The sequence below is a fragment of the Setaria viridis genome, chromosome 4, assembly GCF_005286985.2.
Source record: "Setaria viridis chromosome 4, Setaria_viridis_v4.0, whole genome shotgun sequence".
Lineage (NCBI taxonomy): Eukaryota > Viridiplantae > Streptophyta > Magnoliopsida > Poales > Poaceae > Setaria > Setaria viridis.
Window position 1 is genome coordinate 3,780,594 of NC_048266.2, and position 15,601 is coordinate 3,796,194.

The window sequence follows — 15,601 nt, forward strand, 5'->3', positions numbered from 1 at the left end:
ATGCAGCATGCTCCTTTTTATGGTAACGTAAGGACTTGGCAAGTATCACAGAGATCTTTCCTGCAAATCATCAGTATTACTTGATCCTTAATTGCATGGATCGAGTATTTTCCTTTCCTAAATGCTGATACGATACGCGTGTACGTAGTATTACCACGTTCATGTTAGTGTTTTTCCATTCACAAAAAAGGAAACCAAGACAGGTTTTGGGCTGAGCTAACATGTTCTACGCATGCTTTCCTCCTAACGCCGTGCACCTGCAGGGGTTCCGACTGGTGCTCCGAGGGCCGACCGAGGACGACATGCTCCGGTCGATGTGCATCCCCGTGGCCGTCTTCGTGTGCGCCGCGGTGGCGGTGGCCGCGGCGTCGTGCGTCCTCGCGGTGCGCGCGCTGCGGCGCGCGGCGGCGCGGGAGGCGTCGCTGAACGCCGACCTGGTCCGGCAGAAGGAGGCGCTGCGGCAGGCGGAGCGCAAGAGCATGAACAAGAGCAACGCCTTCGCCAGCGCCAGCCACGACATCCGCTCCGCGCTCTCCGCCATCGCCGGCCTCGTCGAGATGTCCCGCCCGGAGGCCCACGCGCTCCCCGGCATCATGGATAACCTCGACCAGATGGCCGTCTGCACCAAGAAGCTCTTCGGTCAGTCTTCCTTCTATCTCGTCTCAATTCGCATCAAACATGTTCATATCATCGTCTACAAATTTTATATTTCACGACATTATTTCTAGAATTCTCGAATTTGATTTTTGCAGATATACTGAACTCGATTCTGGACACAAGCAAGGTGGAGTCGGGGAAGATGCAGCTGCAGGAAGCCGAGTTCAGCATGGCCGACGTCCTGCAGGAGTCTGTGGACCTGGCCAGCGTGATGGGCGTCCGGCGAGGGCTCGAGGTGGTCTGGGACCCCTGCGACTTCTCGGTCCTGCGATGCGCGGCCGTCACCGGCGACTGCAAGCGCCTCAAGCAGATCCTGGACAACCTGCTCGGCAACGCCCTCAAGTTCACCGACGAGGGGCACGTCGTCCTCCGGGCATGGGCGAACCGCCCGATCGCCGGGAGCAGCGCCAGTCCTCCCTCGAGGTTTGGGTGCCCGACGTGCTGCGTCGGCAGCGGCTTCTTCGGATTCTTGTTCAGAGCAAGGGAGGATCCTGACGACCAGGATCACGTGGAGAATGACCCTGATGACTTGGTTGAGTTTTACTTTGAGGTGGTTGATACCGGCGTAGGGATCCCCAGGGAGAAGAGGATGTCTGTGTTTGAGAACTATGTCCAGGTGAATAATGGGCAAGGCGGCACCGGCTTGGGGCTCGGGATCGTGCAATCCTTTGTAAGTTCCTGTTTTATATGTTAAAGATTCTTTGTAAGATTTTGTTTTTAAACATATACATATATGTAACTCTTGTTCATTTTCTTTGTAAGATTTCGCTTTAGCTGACGCATGTCGATCGCAGGTTCGTCTGATGGGAGGAGAGATCAGCATCAAGGAAAAACAGCCCGGTGAGAGAGGAACATGCTTCGCGTTCAACGTGCTTCTGAAGATGAGCGGGAGGCAAGAACCCCAAGACATAGAAGAAGGAACATCAACACCGTCGGACCCGCTGAGCCGCTCCAATTTCAGAGCCTCGGTGTTCCAAGAGGCCAGCAGCTTCAAGGGATTTCATTGCATTCTCTACGTCCACGGTGGTGAGACCATGAGGATCCTGCAGACATGGATGGAGAGCATCGGGGTGAAAGTTTGGCTTGTCCTGCACCCCGAGTTCATCGCCTCGACGATGGAGAATGTGCTGCACAATGGCACGACACCTGCTGCAAGGGCATCGGCGTCGCCTACCACCGATGAGGGGGACGACCGGTGCTTCAGCTCCAAGGAGATGGTCAGCCATGTCCTGCCGGCGCTGAGGAACAGCACTGGCCCCAGGAGAGGCAGCCATGGGGGCAATCCTTCTGGCATCCTTGTTGTTATCGATGTTTCCTGTGGTGAATCGGAGGACGTTTTCCTGGAAATGGAGAAACTTGTCAGGATCAAGCACCAGGCTCCATGCAAAGTTGTTCTGCTGGACGATATCAGGACCCCTTCTGATGACCTGTGGAGGTTCAAGGAGCTGGGCTGCGATCTCGTCCTGCGAAAGCCCGTGCACGGGTCTCGGTTGTTCACGCTTCTCATGACCCTGAGAGACCTCCAAGATTCAGATGCAACAGCACATTCTTCTCAAGTTGGTCCTGAGATTGCTGGCACCAGTCAGCAGCAAGATTTGCCGGAGATTGTTCTTCATGGTCCACAGGAAGCTGCGGCATCAACTGAGACTGCATCCTTGGCTCAGGAACAGAAACCTGAAGATGAGAAGCCCATGGCTGGGATGCAAGTATTGCTGGTTGAAGACACTTTGGTGCTGCAAACAATCCAAAGGAAAATGCTGAGCCAACTGGGGGCAACTGTAAGAGTAGCTCAAGATGGAGCCGTGGCTGTGAACTTGTTCAAAGAAGCTCTTGAGCAAGCCAGTGTTTCAGAAGAGGGTGCAATGCCCTTGCCATACAATGTCATCTTCATGGATTGCCAGGTTTGTTCAACCAAAACTTGTTACTATGCCTCTGCACACACGAAACTCTAACTGATGACTGTCTGACATAGCTAATATTTCCTTTTTTTTAACGTAGATGCCCAATATGGATGGCTATGAAGCGACAAAGCTCATCCGAGAGGAAGAACACCGCTACAAGATTCACACGCCAATCATCGCTTTGACTGCTCATGAGATGGAGGAGGATCTGCAGAAGGCTATCGATGCCGGGATGGATCTGCACCTGACAAAGCCAATAGAACGGAAGAGGATAGTGGAAGCTGTTTGCCGTGTTTGCAAACGTGAGAATTGATGGAATATGCATTTCCGCGTCGCATGAAGAGCTCAAGAAATCGGTGATTTTGGTGACTAGGATGGTGATGATCACAGTTCAAGCATCCATCTGGTCATTGCTAGAGGTTGTAGTGTCTTGGTACGCTAGGGTTCATCAGCAACATGTATCTTTTAGCAGATAAACAATGATGTCATTAGCAGACTCTATTTTTTCATTTTTTGGAACTTCTATCGTAAAATTTAGGTGTTTCTGGATTTTACTTCTAATATATTTATGTCATTCTGATTTTCCAGAAGTATATCATATTCGGTTTACTGAGTTTCAGTTTTACACGCTTCAGCGTACTAGACATCAGGTTATAAACTTATAATGTCATCTGCGCAATGTCATACGGAAATGAATTAAGTAAAATGTAAGATGATGAAAATGAATTTGGAGCAGTACATTTGCTCCTTTTACCTAACCATAACCACTTCCATTTCTCATCGAAAAGGTGAAAGTGCAGATTACAAGCCATTATCCTTCGCTACTTGTATCCCTAGTATATCATCTAGTGTGCACAGTACTAGACATACTAACGCATCAGGCAGCATAACTGGCTAATGCTACTAAATAATGTACTGTACAACCTTCTCGCATCAGTAGAGGACTGATCTTCAAGAGGGGTATTAAGAACCCTCATATGCAGGCACCAAGTGGAAAGAAGTCGCACCCCAGGTCATTATCCGTGAATGAGAAATCATCCTTCTCCTGCATTAGAATTGAAGCTTCAGTAAATCATATTTGAAGGATTGTGTATATTGTTTTATGGTCAGTTTGGCCCTACAAAAGTTTTTTCACAAGAGTACAACATTTCAAGTGCTCATTGTGGGCCAGATAGGTATGCTCCAGTTAGGGAAGGAATTGTAACTTGCAAAATTAATAGTAAAGACTACAGAAAAGCATTGAATCTACTAGCCAAAATATCCATACAGAAACATATGATAGAAAATATATATTCAAGCAGAAAAGCTGTGGGAATTTTCTAAAATCAGGAAATAAGAACTATGACAGCTAAAGTCGTTACCGCTTTGATCATGGAACTGAGAAGACCATCAAAATTGCAGCTAGTAGAGCTAACACCACCATGTAGCTTTGGAATCCCAAAATCACAAACATTCTTCTGCTTCAGTTTATCCTCTGATGTTAATGAGTGAATCTTCACTTCTGGTGTAAGAGGTAACATACTAGCATTTGTCTGCTGAGTCATACAGGCACCAAAATCATGACTGAAACCTCCAATGCTCAATCCTTGGTTCTGTAGATGATCTTGTTTCATTCCATCCATTTCACGTCTAGAGTTTGATGCACCTCCGAACTGCATGTAGTTTGAATGTCTCCCAGTATCAGGAGCAAGCAGCACTGTGCCACAAGAGGAACTGGCACCACTCTTGGTATTGTTGGTTGCTGTAAGGCTACCAGAAGGACAAACAGGCATGGTTACTGAAAATTTTGTTCCACTAGTGCCATCGAATGGATCATGCAACTGTAACTTGTCAGCAGAAAATCCCTCGTTTATTGGAAGGGCACCCTGGTGGGATACACTTGAATCCTGCAAATTACATGAAATTCCAATAGTCCTTTCAACCAGTTCTGAATTCATAGATGGCATTGGCATCGATGTCTGGATGCTAAGTTTGGCTTGTGTGCACTCCAAAAGTTCTTGCGGTGGCAATGAACTGCTTGTAACTCTCTGAAGTGCACCGGACAGACTGTTAGCCAGTGCGCTCCCAGAAAAGACAGTAGACAAATCATTATTTTCTTGGTGGATCCACTTCTGTTCAAGTTGGGGCAGCCCAAGTGATGTGGTCGATCCTTGTGCCAGATTTGCGTGTTGGTTTTCTTGCAAGCCGACATACTGGAATTTGCTCCCATCACTACCACAGTGACTTATTATGCCATTGTTGGTAGCAGTTTGAACTGTCATGGCAGGAGCAAGCTCTTGAACCCCAAATGTTGCTGCACTGGCTCCAGTTAGCAAGCCATGTGGGTTGAAAGATGAGAGAGCAGCAGAAGGCACAAAAGGCTGGTAACTCTGAATCCCTTCGAATGCTCCCATGTGAAGAAAAGAAGGGTCTCTGCCTCCAAAAGCAGCAACAATGCTAGCTTGCTGTGATGCCACAGCACTTAACCGTTTGAGGTAGAGCCTGTATTTCTGCATATCACACGACACTAACTGATTAGACATGGATGTAAGTATGTAATCAGTGAAGTCATAATTTGTATATGATTGAGATGTACAATTGCAAGTGAACTGCTTTCTAAGTTAGTCCAAATGTTTTACTAAATGGTTGATTGAGGGTGTAAAATGGGAAACCTATGCAAATGAGCTAGCCGTACTTTCTAGTATGTGTACGACCAATTTGGAAATGTAATAGTAGTGTGTACACAACTTTATGAAATATCTCTACGTACACAGGTTTACAGAGGAATTAAATAACACTGATTTGCATCAATTAATGTACACTGTTCCAAACCAACTGAACACCCTACCTTAAGACATAAATGTTAATGTTATGGTAAATCAGTATCTTTCATGACACTTCAGCACCAGCCGGAACACAAAGCTATAGTCAGCACACTTAGTTTCATTGATAAGTATAAGATTATTTTTTTAATAACAAATACTTATGATTCGACCCATGGTGACCCACCTTCCATCAGGGTTTTGGTTCATATGCATCTCAGCTCAAAAAAAGGCAGAGGAGTCAATAAAACAATTGATGCCAGGAGTACATGCCATACCTGTAGATGACTCGCGACGTTTTCCCTGGTGAGCTTCTCCACATTCATAAGCTCAAGAATTCTTTTTGGTACAGCTTCTGCATCAACAGCAAAACAAAGGACACAACATAAATGAGTTGCTGCAATATGTAAGGACAATAACATAAAGCAAAGGGAGGTTGGGAATTCTTACTATCAATTCCAAGCTGGTTGACAGCCGCAACAAATTTTCGATGCAGTTCAACTGACCATACAACTCTTGGCTTCTTAGCAGCTGAGGGTTCATCACCTTCTTGCAAATCATTCTCCTCTCCGTCATCTTCCTCGTCGCTATGCATTTCCTTCCTCTTCTTGCAGATCCTCCCACTTTGGTCAGAAGCACCACCAACAATCTGACTGTGCCCATGGCATGAATCTGCACTTGGTGGCTTATTGAAATCTTTGTAGATTTCAAGATTACTGCGCTCGCGCTTACTGAACTTCCTCCTGACAACATGCTGCCATATGTTCCTAAGCTCCTCGATACGAACAGGTTTTAGGAGATAGTCACAAGCTCCGTGAGTAATCCCCTTCATCACGGATTTCGTTTCTCCATTCACTGATAACACTGCACAGAAATGCAGTTGGTTAAACATTCACATTTAAAATGTAGCGGCAGTGCCATTACTCAAAGAGCACCTCTTACTACCAAGAACTCTTTGCTAAAAATAGGAAGGTTTGAAACTTACTGATGACAGGGAGGTCCATTTCAAGCCCTACAAGCTCAAGGAGCTTGAATCCATCCATGTCGGGCATGTGTACGTCACTGATAACCAGATCAAACATGTCCCTGTTCTCCCGTAGCAGCTTCAGCGCAGTAATGGCCTGGTTGGTTGTTGTCACTGTTAAAGAAGCAAAGAATACTCTTATCAGTTAACAATGGTGTAATCAGTAAGATAATGAATCTCATCAGCGGTATGGCTGCGACAGACATGTCAGATAATGGAAGGCAGAAATTTACTCTGCATGGGGTAAGTGGTAACTATTGCTGCTACAGAACATTTAAGTGATAGTGCATGATAACTTGCAAGCAGCAGCAAAAACAGTGTGCTGAACGTGCAGGATTGTACCATTTTTGTGTTATATATCTACAAACTGACAGATGGTAAGTGAGAGCAGGATTAGCTGAAGATAATGATATAACAGTAGGCAATGTGGATGGAGCAAGAGCTCACCGTGGTAGTGGCAGCGCCGCAGGAGGGTCTCGAGCACCTTGAGGCACACGGGGTCGTCGTCGACCGCGAGCACCCGCATGCCGACGGGGAACCGATCCCTCTCCCTCCCCATCATCAGCCCCTTCTTCTCCTCCATCCTCGCAGCGCCCAAAAGCATCCCGGATTCGCGCGAACCCAAAACAGGAAGCAAATCTCTGTGCAGTAGCAACGAAAATTTCCGGCCCCAAAACGTCCCAATCGACTCAGTCCCAAGCGAGAGAACCCGACGCGTGGTTGGGCGAAATTGAAGCGAATCGCGAGAGGCTAATGGCAGCCAAGAACAAGAAGGGCGAAGTCTCCCCAACCCGCACACACCAAGAGCACCTGATTCTGAGGCGCGCCAAGAAAGAAAGTGAAAGCGCCCCCAAGCAAGCTGAGTGCTGGGACGCGACCGCGAGGAGGCTGGTGCAGAGGAGAAAAGCGAGAGCCCAAAAGCCAGCCACAGCTAGTGCCAAAACTACACCTGAAACTGCTAAAGAAAAGAAAAGTGCAGGTTGATTTGTCGACCGGGGAAGGGAGCGGAGGAAGAGGGAGAGAGAGATCAGGAACGAGGCCACAGCGCCTCCATGATTGCTGCCGAGAGCGCAGGCCGCAGGAGGTGGGAAAGCAAAAGGGAGAAGGCCAAAAGGCAGCGACGACGACAACGACGACAGCAACAAAAGCAGAGTGGGGAGGACGACAGCCGACAGCGACCGTCCAGGTGGCCAAGAACGCACGCAACGCAAGCCGCGCACACGCAGGCGCAGCACGGGAAGCAACAAGCGCGGCGGCGGCAAAGGTTGAGGACGGTTGGTTCGCGGGGGTAGGAGGAGGAAGCAGGGCGGAGGGATGGATGGGGATGGCGAGGAATGTCTGGGCGGCTGATTTATAGAGGTCAGAACGGCGTGGCGACGGCAGCTGCTCACTGCCCTGGTGGTGGTGGTGATGGGAAGGATGCAACGAGCCAAGGATGGGAGGGGCAGGGGCCAGGAGGTGGGGGCTCGTGGGGCCCGCGCTCCACAAGGTTCCAATGGCAGTTGGGAGGAGGCTTTGGCTGTTCTTGCCTTTATCACGGGGACGAGGGACGAAGCGAGTTCTTCTGATGCATGCAAAGCCAAGAAAATTAAAAAGATGTCGAAGGAACATTATTGCATGCTTATTTTCAAAAAAAAAAAACATTTTCGCAATTTATAAAAAAAAATTCAACTACACTTAATCCGATGGGGGTTCGGATGTATGCAGTCACGATCCTGAATTGCCAATTATTTCAAACACATACGTGATATGTATGGTGAGAAAATCGGCAAAGCGTCTAGCACAAACGTATACTAATATAAGCAGAAGATTAAGAAAATGGAAGATTAATTCTTAAAAAAAAGGAAATGAAAATCTGTCACATCTGTGTCCGTACAAATCCCTGCATCATCAAAAGCAGTAGATGGCAGATCAGGTATGATAAAAGCTTGCGATTACGTCCTCGATCGTTCGGGCGATGGCATTACTCCGACTCTCCCATGCATAGCGCAGGTGCAGTGAGAGATGAATGTTCGATCCCGGATCAGGACGTGACTGCCCCTGGCGCGTGCGCGTGTACATACTACACACACACACGGCTCGGCAGATGAGCATATCTTGGCACAGCCTTACGCCGATCTGGCAAATAAAATCCGGCGAGTTACGTTGCTACGACTGGCCTGGCAGAGATGATCGATTGATGAGCATAGCCGGGCTGCAGGTAGCGGATCGGCACGGTGTAATAGCGCCGCAGCTGGTACGTACGCGCTCCACCCGCGTGTACCGAAAGCTCTTTTTATTTTTTATTTTTTATTTTTTTGAACCTGCAAGCTGTTGGCGAGTAGTCGCGCACGCACGGACACGGGCACGCGGCTAGCTCGAGAATTATTCCAGTGCGCGGCACGGCACGGCACGGCACGGGTGGCTCCTTTGATGCGCACGCTAGCTAGCTAGGATCTCTCCATCGGCCGGGATCGATTTGAATTGGTGTACATGACGCACGTATGTCCTGATGGAGTGATGGTGAACGGTGACATACAAAAAACGCGTGAGCGATGAGACATACATCTATACATTTTGGTACCACCCCATGTAGTCTTGGAGATAAGTTTAGGCGTGTCGTGCGTAGCCGGGACGCACAATGCAAGGAGAAATTCGCGTCATTTTGAAGTCTACGTACTGGAATAATGTTCATTGATTGCTTTAGTGTGGTCCATCAATGATCAGAAGTAGAGTAGTTTTGTGGAGTACTACAAAAAATACATTATTCAAATTAAAAGTGCAAGTTCTCTAGAATTTTTGCTTAAACGCGTGCTCCTAGTTTGTAGTGGTCATACAACTGCAGTACAGTACAAATGAAGCCCGCGATGTGTTCAGGCTTCAGGCCAGAAAATTGATCATGGCATGATAACTTCCTTATCAGTCAGTAATGAACATCTGGGATGACAATGATGGGTAATGTTGACATCAGATTTTGGCCGATAAAATCTCATAAAGCTTGGAATAAGGAAACGAATATTCTTTTCTTAAAAGAAAAGGAAACACACATATCGAGTCTGTGAAATTCCCAAAGAGTCTAAGTGCTGAGGTTCATACGGAGGAAGTAAGATTGTGTGTTAATAGCTCACGTATGAAAGGAAAGGGAAATAAGAACCTGATGACGATACAGAACAGAAGCTTCATCGAGAGGGATTCTACGTAAGGGAATTAGAGTCCATGTATCTTAATATTTTCTTTTGTTTAAATATTTAGTGTTAGGCAAGTTTTGTATGAGTCATTAGTCTAGGGTATAAATATGTACCCCTAGCCATTGTAATAGATATCTCTGAACAATCAATCAATACAACCTTTTGGCGCATGCCGCCAAAACCCTAGGAGTAGGAATAGAGTAGATTCAGCGAGTTCCTTCTAGCGCGCAAGGTTGCATTGGCTTCGATCTCGGGCGAGCTTGTAAGTACCGTCACCCGGTCATTACGACCTCTATCAGTACTTTTTGAGTTAAGTCTCATATTCTGATATTGTTGTGTGGCTAATTATCGAGTTATCTTAGATTGCATGTAGAACTTTCTAAGTTTTATCCAATATTTTGTTTGTTTTTGACGTTGCTCAAGTTATCGAACGGTTTAGATCTGATAGGTTGTCTTCATCGACTCCCTTATCTTATTTAAATATTCACAGTTCTCAGATAAGTTTGGACGTGTCGTGTGTAGCCGGGACACAAGGAGAATTATTTCGCGTCATTTTGAAGTCTAGAATAATGTTCATTGAATGGTTAGTGTAGCCAATGACCAAAAGTGTAGTGTCTGTGGAGTAATACCAAAACGTTATTCAAATTAAAGTGCAAGTTCTTTAAAAAAAATTCTGAAACGTGTACTCCTAGTTTACGGTAGTGCTCTCATGCTGTCATACAAACTGTACAGTGCAATGAAGTCCGCGATGTGTTCCGACCAATGCAACAATTGATCATGGTATGATATAACTTTCCTGACAAGTCAACAATGAACATCTGGGATCGGCAATGATGGTTCATCATCTTTTTGGCGACATGGAATGGTCGAAGTATTAGTACTGGAGTTGTATACTTTATTTATAGTTTGCTTCAACTACAATTTTTTTACAACAGTTTTGTGTATACATAAATTTTCCTAACAAAATCTAATAAAACTATTGTAGTTTTATTATTCGTTACAGTGTACCTTTTCTTTGCAAAAGCCTAAAAAAAGATCCAATTAGTTCTACACCAGGAACATTCTAAAACTGGATCAGGGTTCAAAAATTCCCTCGCTCCTACGACGACTTGAAAATCATACGCAAGGCGCCGGCCGCCCGGCCCGGCCGCAATCAAAGTCGGCAGCATCTCCGACGATCCGTGTCTGTCCCGATCGATCCATGCACCCGTACAAAAAACACCGTCTTGAACCTCATCATTATTAACTGAGATGCCTGCCCGTCGCCTTAACCCGCGCGTCCAAGGATCAGGGCGAGCCCCCCCGTCATGTTGCCCATGGCGGCAGCAGACTAGCAGCCGCTGCGCCTGGTCCCCGGGGCCCCCGGCGCGGCCGGGTAGAAAAGCTTTTCCACGGAGTTAATGGCGCCATTTCATCTCGAGATCGGCTACTAATGGCCCGACGATCCCATTACTGCCAGGTCGAATAATGGCGATCTCGATGGGAGCCTTGACGAACCCGGCCGGCCTGCATGCGGCAGCCTGCCTTGTGCCAGCCGCGCCCTCGGCAACTCGCCGTCGCCGCCGCTATCATGGCGCCCGGGCGGCCGCCATGGCTCACGACGAATCACGAAACAGTAGCTTGATTAGTTTGTTCTTGATTTGATTCGAAGCTCGCTCAGCTCGGCAGCGGAATTCATGGCGGCCGGGGGATCGTAGGCGCGCCGGGGAATTAATCGTGGCCCGCCGTAGATTGCTCCCCGGCCGGGCCCCGGCCCGGCCCCCTACTCTCTCTCATTTATGAAACGGATCCCATGGGGGGGCATTAGCGGAGTTAATGGGGGCGATACGCGTGCGATCGGACGACGTTTGGGGGAGCAGGAATCGCGAGGACGAGTGCGTAGGGCTGCCTGGATTTGGATTCTTTGCATCTCCAGTAGGGCCTCCATGTTGCTTGTGCTTCTTCTACGTATTTAATCTCCTACAGTAGTGTAGTACTTACGCAAGTGGCATAACGTTGGGGATATGCGTACGTCAACCACGTTTGGCTGAGCAAAAATGTGTCTAGTATTTCGTGAAGACTAGGTACAGGTCCTGTTTTAATCCCTCGTCACCCTAAATTTTAATTGCTTTAGCTGTTTGAACCCAGCTAAACCAACGAAAATCAAAATACTCCTCGTTCATTCACAATAGAATTTTTACCAACCAGCCTGTCCCCTCCCCTTTCCCCAGGCCCTACCCCGCGGGCTGCCTCTCCTCAGATCGTCGCTCGCCCCCACGCCGGCCACCACGCGGCCGGAGGTGGAGCTTGCCGGTGGCGCGGCTCGGCGGTGCGGGACTAACACGCGGGGGATCCCCGGCGCCAGGCAGGACGGCCGCGGCGGCAAAGAGGGAGGCGTCGATGGAGCCTGCATCGCGGGATCTCCTGCAGCGATCCACCCACGGATCCAATCCTCCTCATGTTGCTTACTCCCTCAGTCCCAAAAAACAAGTCATTTTAAATATTTTAGGATAGATTAATAAGGAGGTAAAATGACCTCGATTGTCCCTATTTATTAGCCATATTTGGCGCTAATTAGACTATTTCATGCCCACATGCGCATGCACACGTGCCAAATTAAGTATGATGACATGTTTTGTGGGACAAATTTTGAATCATAAGGCGACATGTTTTTTGGGACGGAGGGAGTACATGCTTGAGCATCGTGAAGCACGCCCTCGCCACCGTCGACGCCCCGCAGTAGCCTGCGCCCACCTCCAACCTCAAGACCGATTCCGAGACAGCAACGCACCGTATGGGTTTTGAGAGAAGCCCAGGAATGCCTCTGCCACCGCTCCTACGCAGGGGCGCCCTCGCCCTCCAGCAGCCATCCCCCGCCGGCGTGCTGCAAGGTCAACGGAGGCCAAGCAGATTCTTTTGGGAGGAGAAGGGGAGGATAGGGAGACGATAAGATGGAAGGAAGGGTATTACGGTAACAACTAGCATTTAGCTAGTGGATCTAAACATCCGTGGGGTTAAAGTTTAACCAGCTGAAAATATGCTTCTAAAGTTCTAAACTGGCTAAAGTTTAGATGGCGGAGCCACAATAGTCAGTAAAGTAGTCTAGAAACATTTTTTACAGAATGGACACATGGAACAGAACGTGAGATGAGAATGTATCTGTATCCTAATCCACTTTTTTTGAAAAAGAGAATGTATCCTAATCTAGCTCATTCTTCGGAGCAAGAAAGCGTGGGGTACAGAATAAGTGGATTTTGTCTGTAACAGCTTTGATTATCGGCATCCCGGCCCGCATTGTTCCTGGAGCCTTGGAGCTGGGTATAGTGCAACTGTGGAAGAAGCCCCACACCTAGGGGCAACGGGCCACCATGCTCGATCAATCAATCATATCAAGGTGATCTTCGGGCTTTCAAATAAAAACCGGGAAAGATAGCTAGAACAGGGATTAGGTCCAATCTCGTGAAGGGGAAATTAAAGCAAGCTGCTCCGATCCTGAACAGGCCGTAGTGATATAACAACGACGGGATCGATCGAAGCGAAGCCACCCATCCTCCAACAGCGGCCGACGGCGGCGTACTTGCCGGCCGGGGATCCGCTCCGCCGCTCCTGGATCTTGGTACGGCAGCAGCGCACAGCGCGCATCCGTCACGATCGATCGCCGGATCCACCAGACCACCACCGGGGGCACCGGGTGTCGATGTCGCGCGCGCGCGGGCCGGGGGCGCGCACGCGTACGGCCTGGCGAACTCACTGTTGGGGATCCGACCGGCCGAGACGGATGATGGATCCATGCGTATCTCTCTCTCGACGCGGGCAGGCCAGGCCGCTATGAATTACTTGCACGTAGTACGCTGTACGCGTCGATGATGTGAGATGTTGCCGCTTGCTCGCCAATAAAAACTCGGAGAGACCCTCTCGCGCGTGCACGTACGTACGGAGACGTCGTGCGTCGTCCTAGGGCTCCGCTCTCCCTCTCGATCGCCAGGTACGTGCACGCGTGGGTTGTTAGGTCGTTGTTAAGAGATACTACAGTAGCAACAATGTCGTATATTTCCCTTAACAATGTATTATGACCCTACCAGTTTATACTATACAAATAGAGATATAGTAATAAGCTATGGATGCGCTGCATGCAGTATGCTTGATTAGTGTAGACGTACGTCGACGGCTGTATCGCATTATTGCTGTATATTGTCTGCCCAGCTTTTTATTGCAATCAGCAATGCAAAAAAAAAAAGATCATTAGTATGTGCGGCATCGATAATAAACTTACTACTGTACTCTCTGCCTACTGTTATTGCAATAACCACAGCTATAGCTAGCGCACTACCGTGTCAGTTTCGAACGGGCGTGCGTGCGTACGTGCGAGTATCCAGCTCTCCTATACATATTTCCTCAGTACACGTACATATATACGCGTACGCGCGCACGTGAGGAGCCCTCTCCGGCTAGTGGGCTCGTGCGTGCGCGCGCATGTGCGTCACTGCGTGGACGTCGTCGGGGGCCGGGCCGGGGCCCGTCGATCGGATACGCGCGCGCATCACGCAGGCACGTACGCACGGGGCGTGCGTACTGAATGCGCGATCCGAATGGAATGGGAGTATCTATCTGTCGTCCATGACGATCGACCCCCGCCCGCGATACATGGCATTGCGACCTGCAAGCGTAGTGTACGCCAATGAATGCGACCTGCAAGCGTAGTGTACACTTCCTATCGCAGGCCCGCCGCCTGACAGCACTGGGCCCCCGAGTTAAAGTCTCTTCCTCTACCTCTCTCTCTCTCCGGGCCCCCCTTGCAAATGATGAGCGCATCAGTGCAGAGAGTACGTACAGGCCCTGTCGTAGTACGTATATCCCCGGGCGCGGGATACGTAGTATACAGATCAATGGCACACTGTATAGTGCATCGAAGTAGGGGCCTGAGTATCGTGATCGTCATATCGTGCCAGCAGCTGTTAAGCGTAGCCGCACGCTAGCTGTACCTCAGGATCTCGTACGCGTCGCGTCCTCTACGAGACTACGATCCACGGTGCCACTGGGTGCGTGTGTACACGGTGCAAACGCGTTGGGTCTATAAGAACGTAACACAAATGGTGCAACGCGTACGTCTGACGTCTGAGATCGCTCAATATATAAGTCAACCCTCGTGTTAACCCTTCCCGGACGAGCGGTCGAAGGCGCGTATATATACGTAGTACTCTCTCTCTCTCTCTCTCTCTCTCTCTCTCTCTCTCTCTCTCTCTCATTAGTACATACTCTGCCTAAAGTGAAATACAATGCTGTTCTGAATTCTGATCTAACCACACTGTACGCTACACGCTGGCAACAATATTTGATCGACCTTTTTGACTGGAACTGAAAGGTGTAGAGACTGATTGGAACGTACAGGACATCCTAGCTTTATCCCCAACCTTTAGCTCTTGTTCCGTGCCCTTGTTAAGATTCTCTCTTTCCCGCTCACCAGTCATCAACTCATCATCCACGGCGCAGATGCATTAAACCCAAAGCTAACTACTGGTCATCAGCATAGTGCAAGACTGTAAGCCAAAGAGGCTTTCCGGCAGGCTTTTCATCAACGCCCCGGCCCAGGAAGGAAAAAGGTGTCACGTACCAACCAGCAACGCGCGCCCTTGCTTGCTTGCTGCATTGGCGATAGATTGTTCGTTCGATGGGTGTACGGCACGGGCTTTGCAGAGACCGGCTGGCCGGTCGATCTCGATATCTTCGTACCCGCCCGCGCAACCCTGTGGGAGAGATATGCATGAGTGGGTGAACTGTGATCGAAATCTTGCGTTATTAATTTGCATTGCTCGATCTATATTCCTTTTGAAAAGTTCAGCCGTGAATTCAAATCGGAGCTCATTGCCTCAGATATCATGCAGCTGCAACGGCCGGCAAAAAGTTTGGACGTCATGTTACGCGCGTGGAGGAACGAAGATACGCACGGTGGGAGGCATATGAACAGCAGAACAAGTATATATTTGCTATTTAATTGCTGGTGAGAGGTTTAGAGGTAAAAAAAAGTTCTAGAATTTCTACAAATAGTAAGATTCCATTGCGGACTCCGTGTTG

At 48.7% G+C, this 15,601-nt stretch overlaps 2 protein-coding genes across 2 annotated transcripts; one reads left to right on the forward strand and one right to left on the reverse strand.

Annotated features, from left to right (window-relative positions):
- The first annotated feature begins 227 nt into the window (after positions 1-227).
- Positions 228-3,039, forward strand: LOC117852483 (probable histidine kinase 2). The gene is made up of 4 exons (XM_034734591.2): positions 228-639; positions 753-1,327; positions 1,452-2,558; positions 2,656-3,039. The coding sequence occupies exons 1-4, from the start codon at positions 303-305 to the stop codon at positions 2,869-2,871; spliced, it is 2,235 nt and encodes a 744-aa protein (XP_034590482.2). The 5' UTR covers positions 228-302; the 3' UTR covers positions 2,872-3,039.
- Positions 3,040-3,274: 235 nt separating this feature from the next.
- LOC117853052 (two-component response regulator ORR22) lies at positions 3,275-7,719 on the reverse strand. Its single transcript, XM_034735408.2, has 6 exons — positions 6,831-7,719; positions 6,345-6,497; positions 5,810-6,223; positions 5,638-5,714; positions 3,920-5,047; positions 3,275-3,603 (listed from the first exon to the last, which is right to left on the reverse strand). Exons 1-6 carry the CDS (start codon positions 6,985-6,987, stop codon positions 3,532-3,534), a joined length of 2,001 nt encoding a protein of 666 aa, XP_034591299.1. The 5' UTR covers positions 6,988-7,719; the 3' UTR covers positions 3,275-3,531.
- Between the last annotated feature and the right edge of the window lie 7,882 nt (positions 7,720-15,601).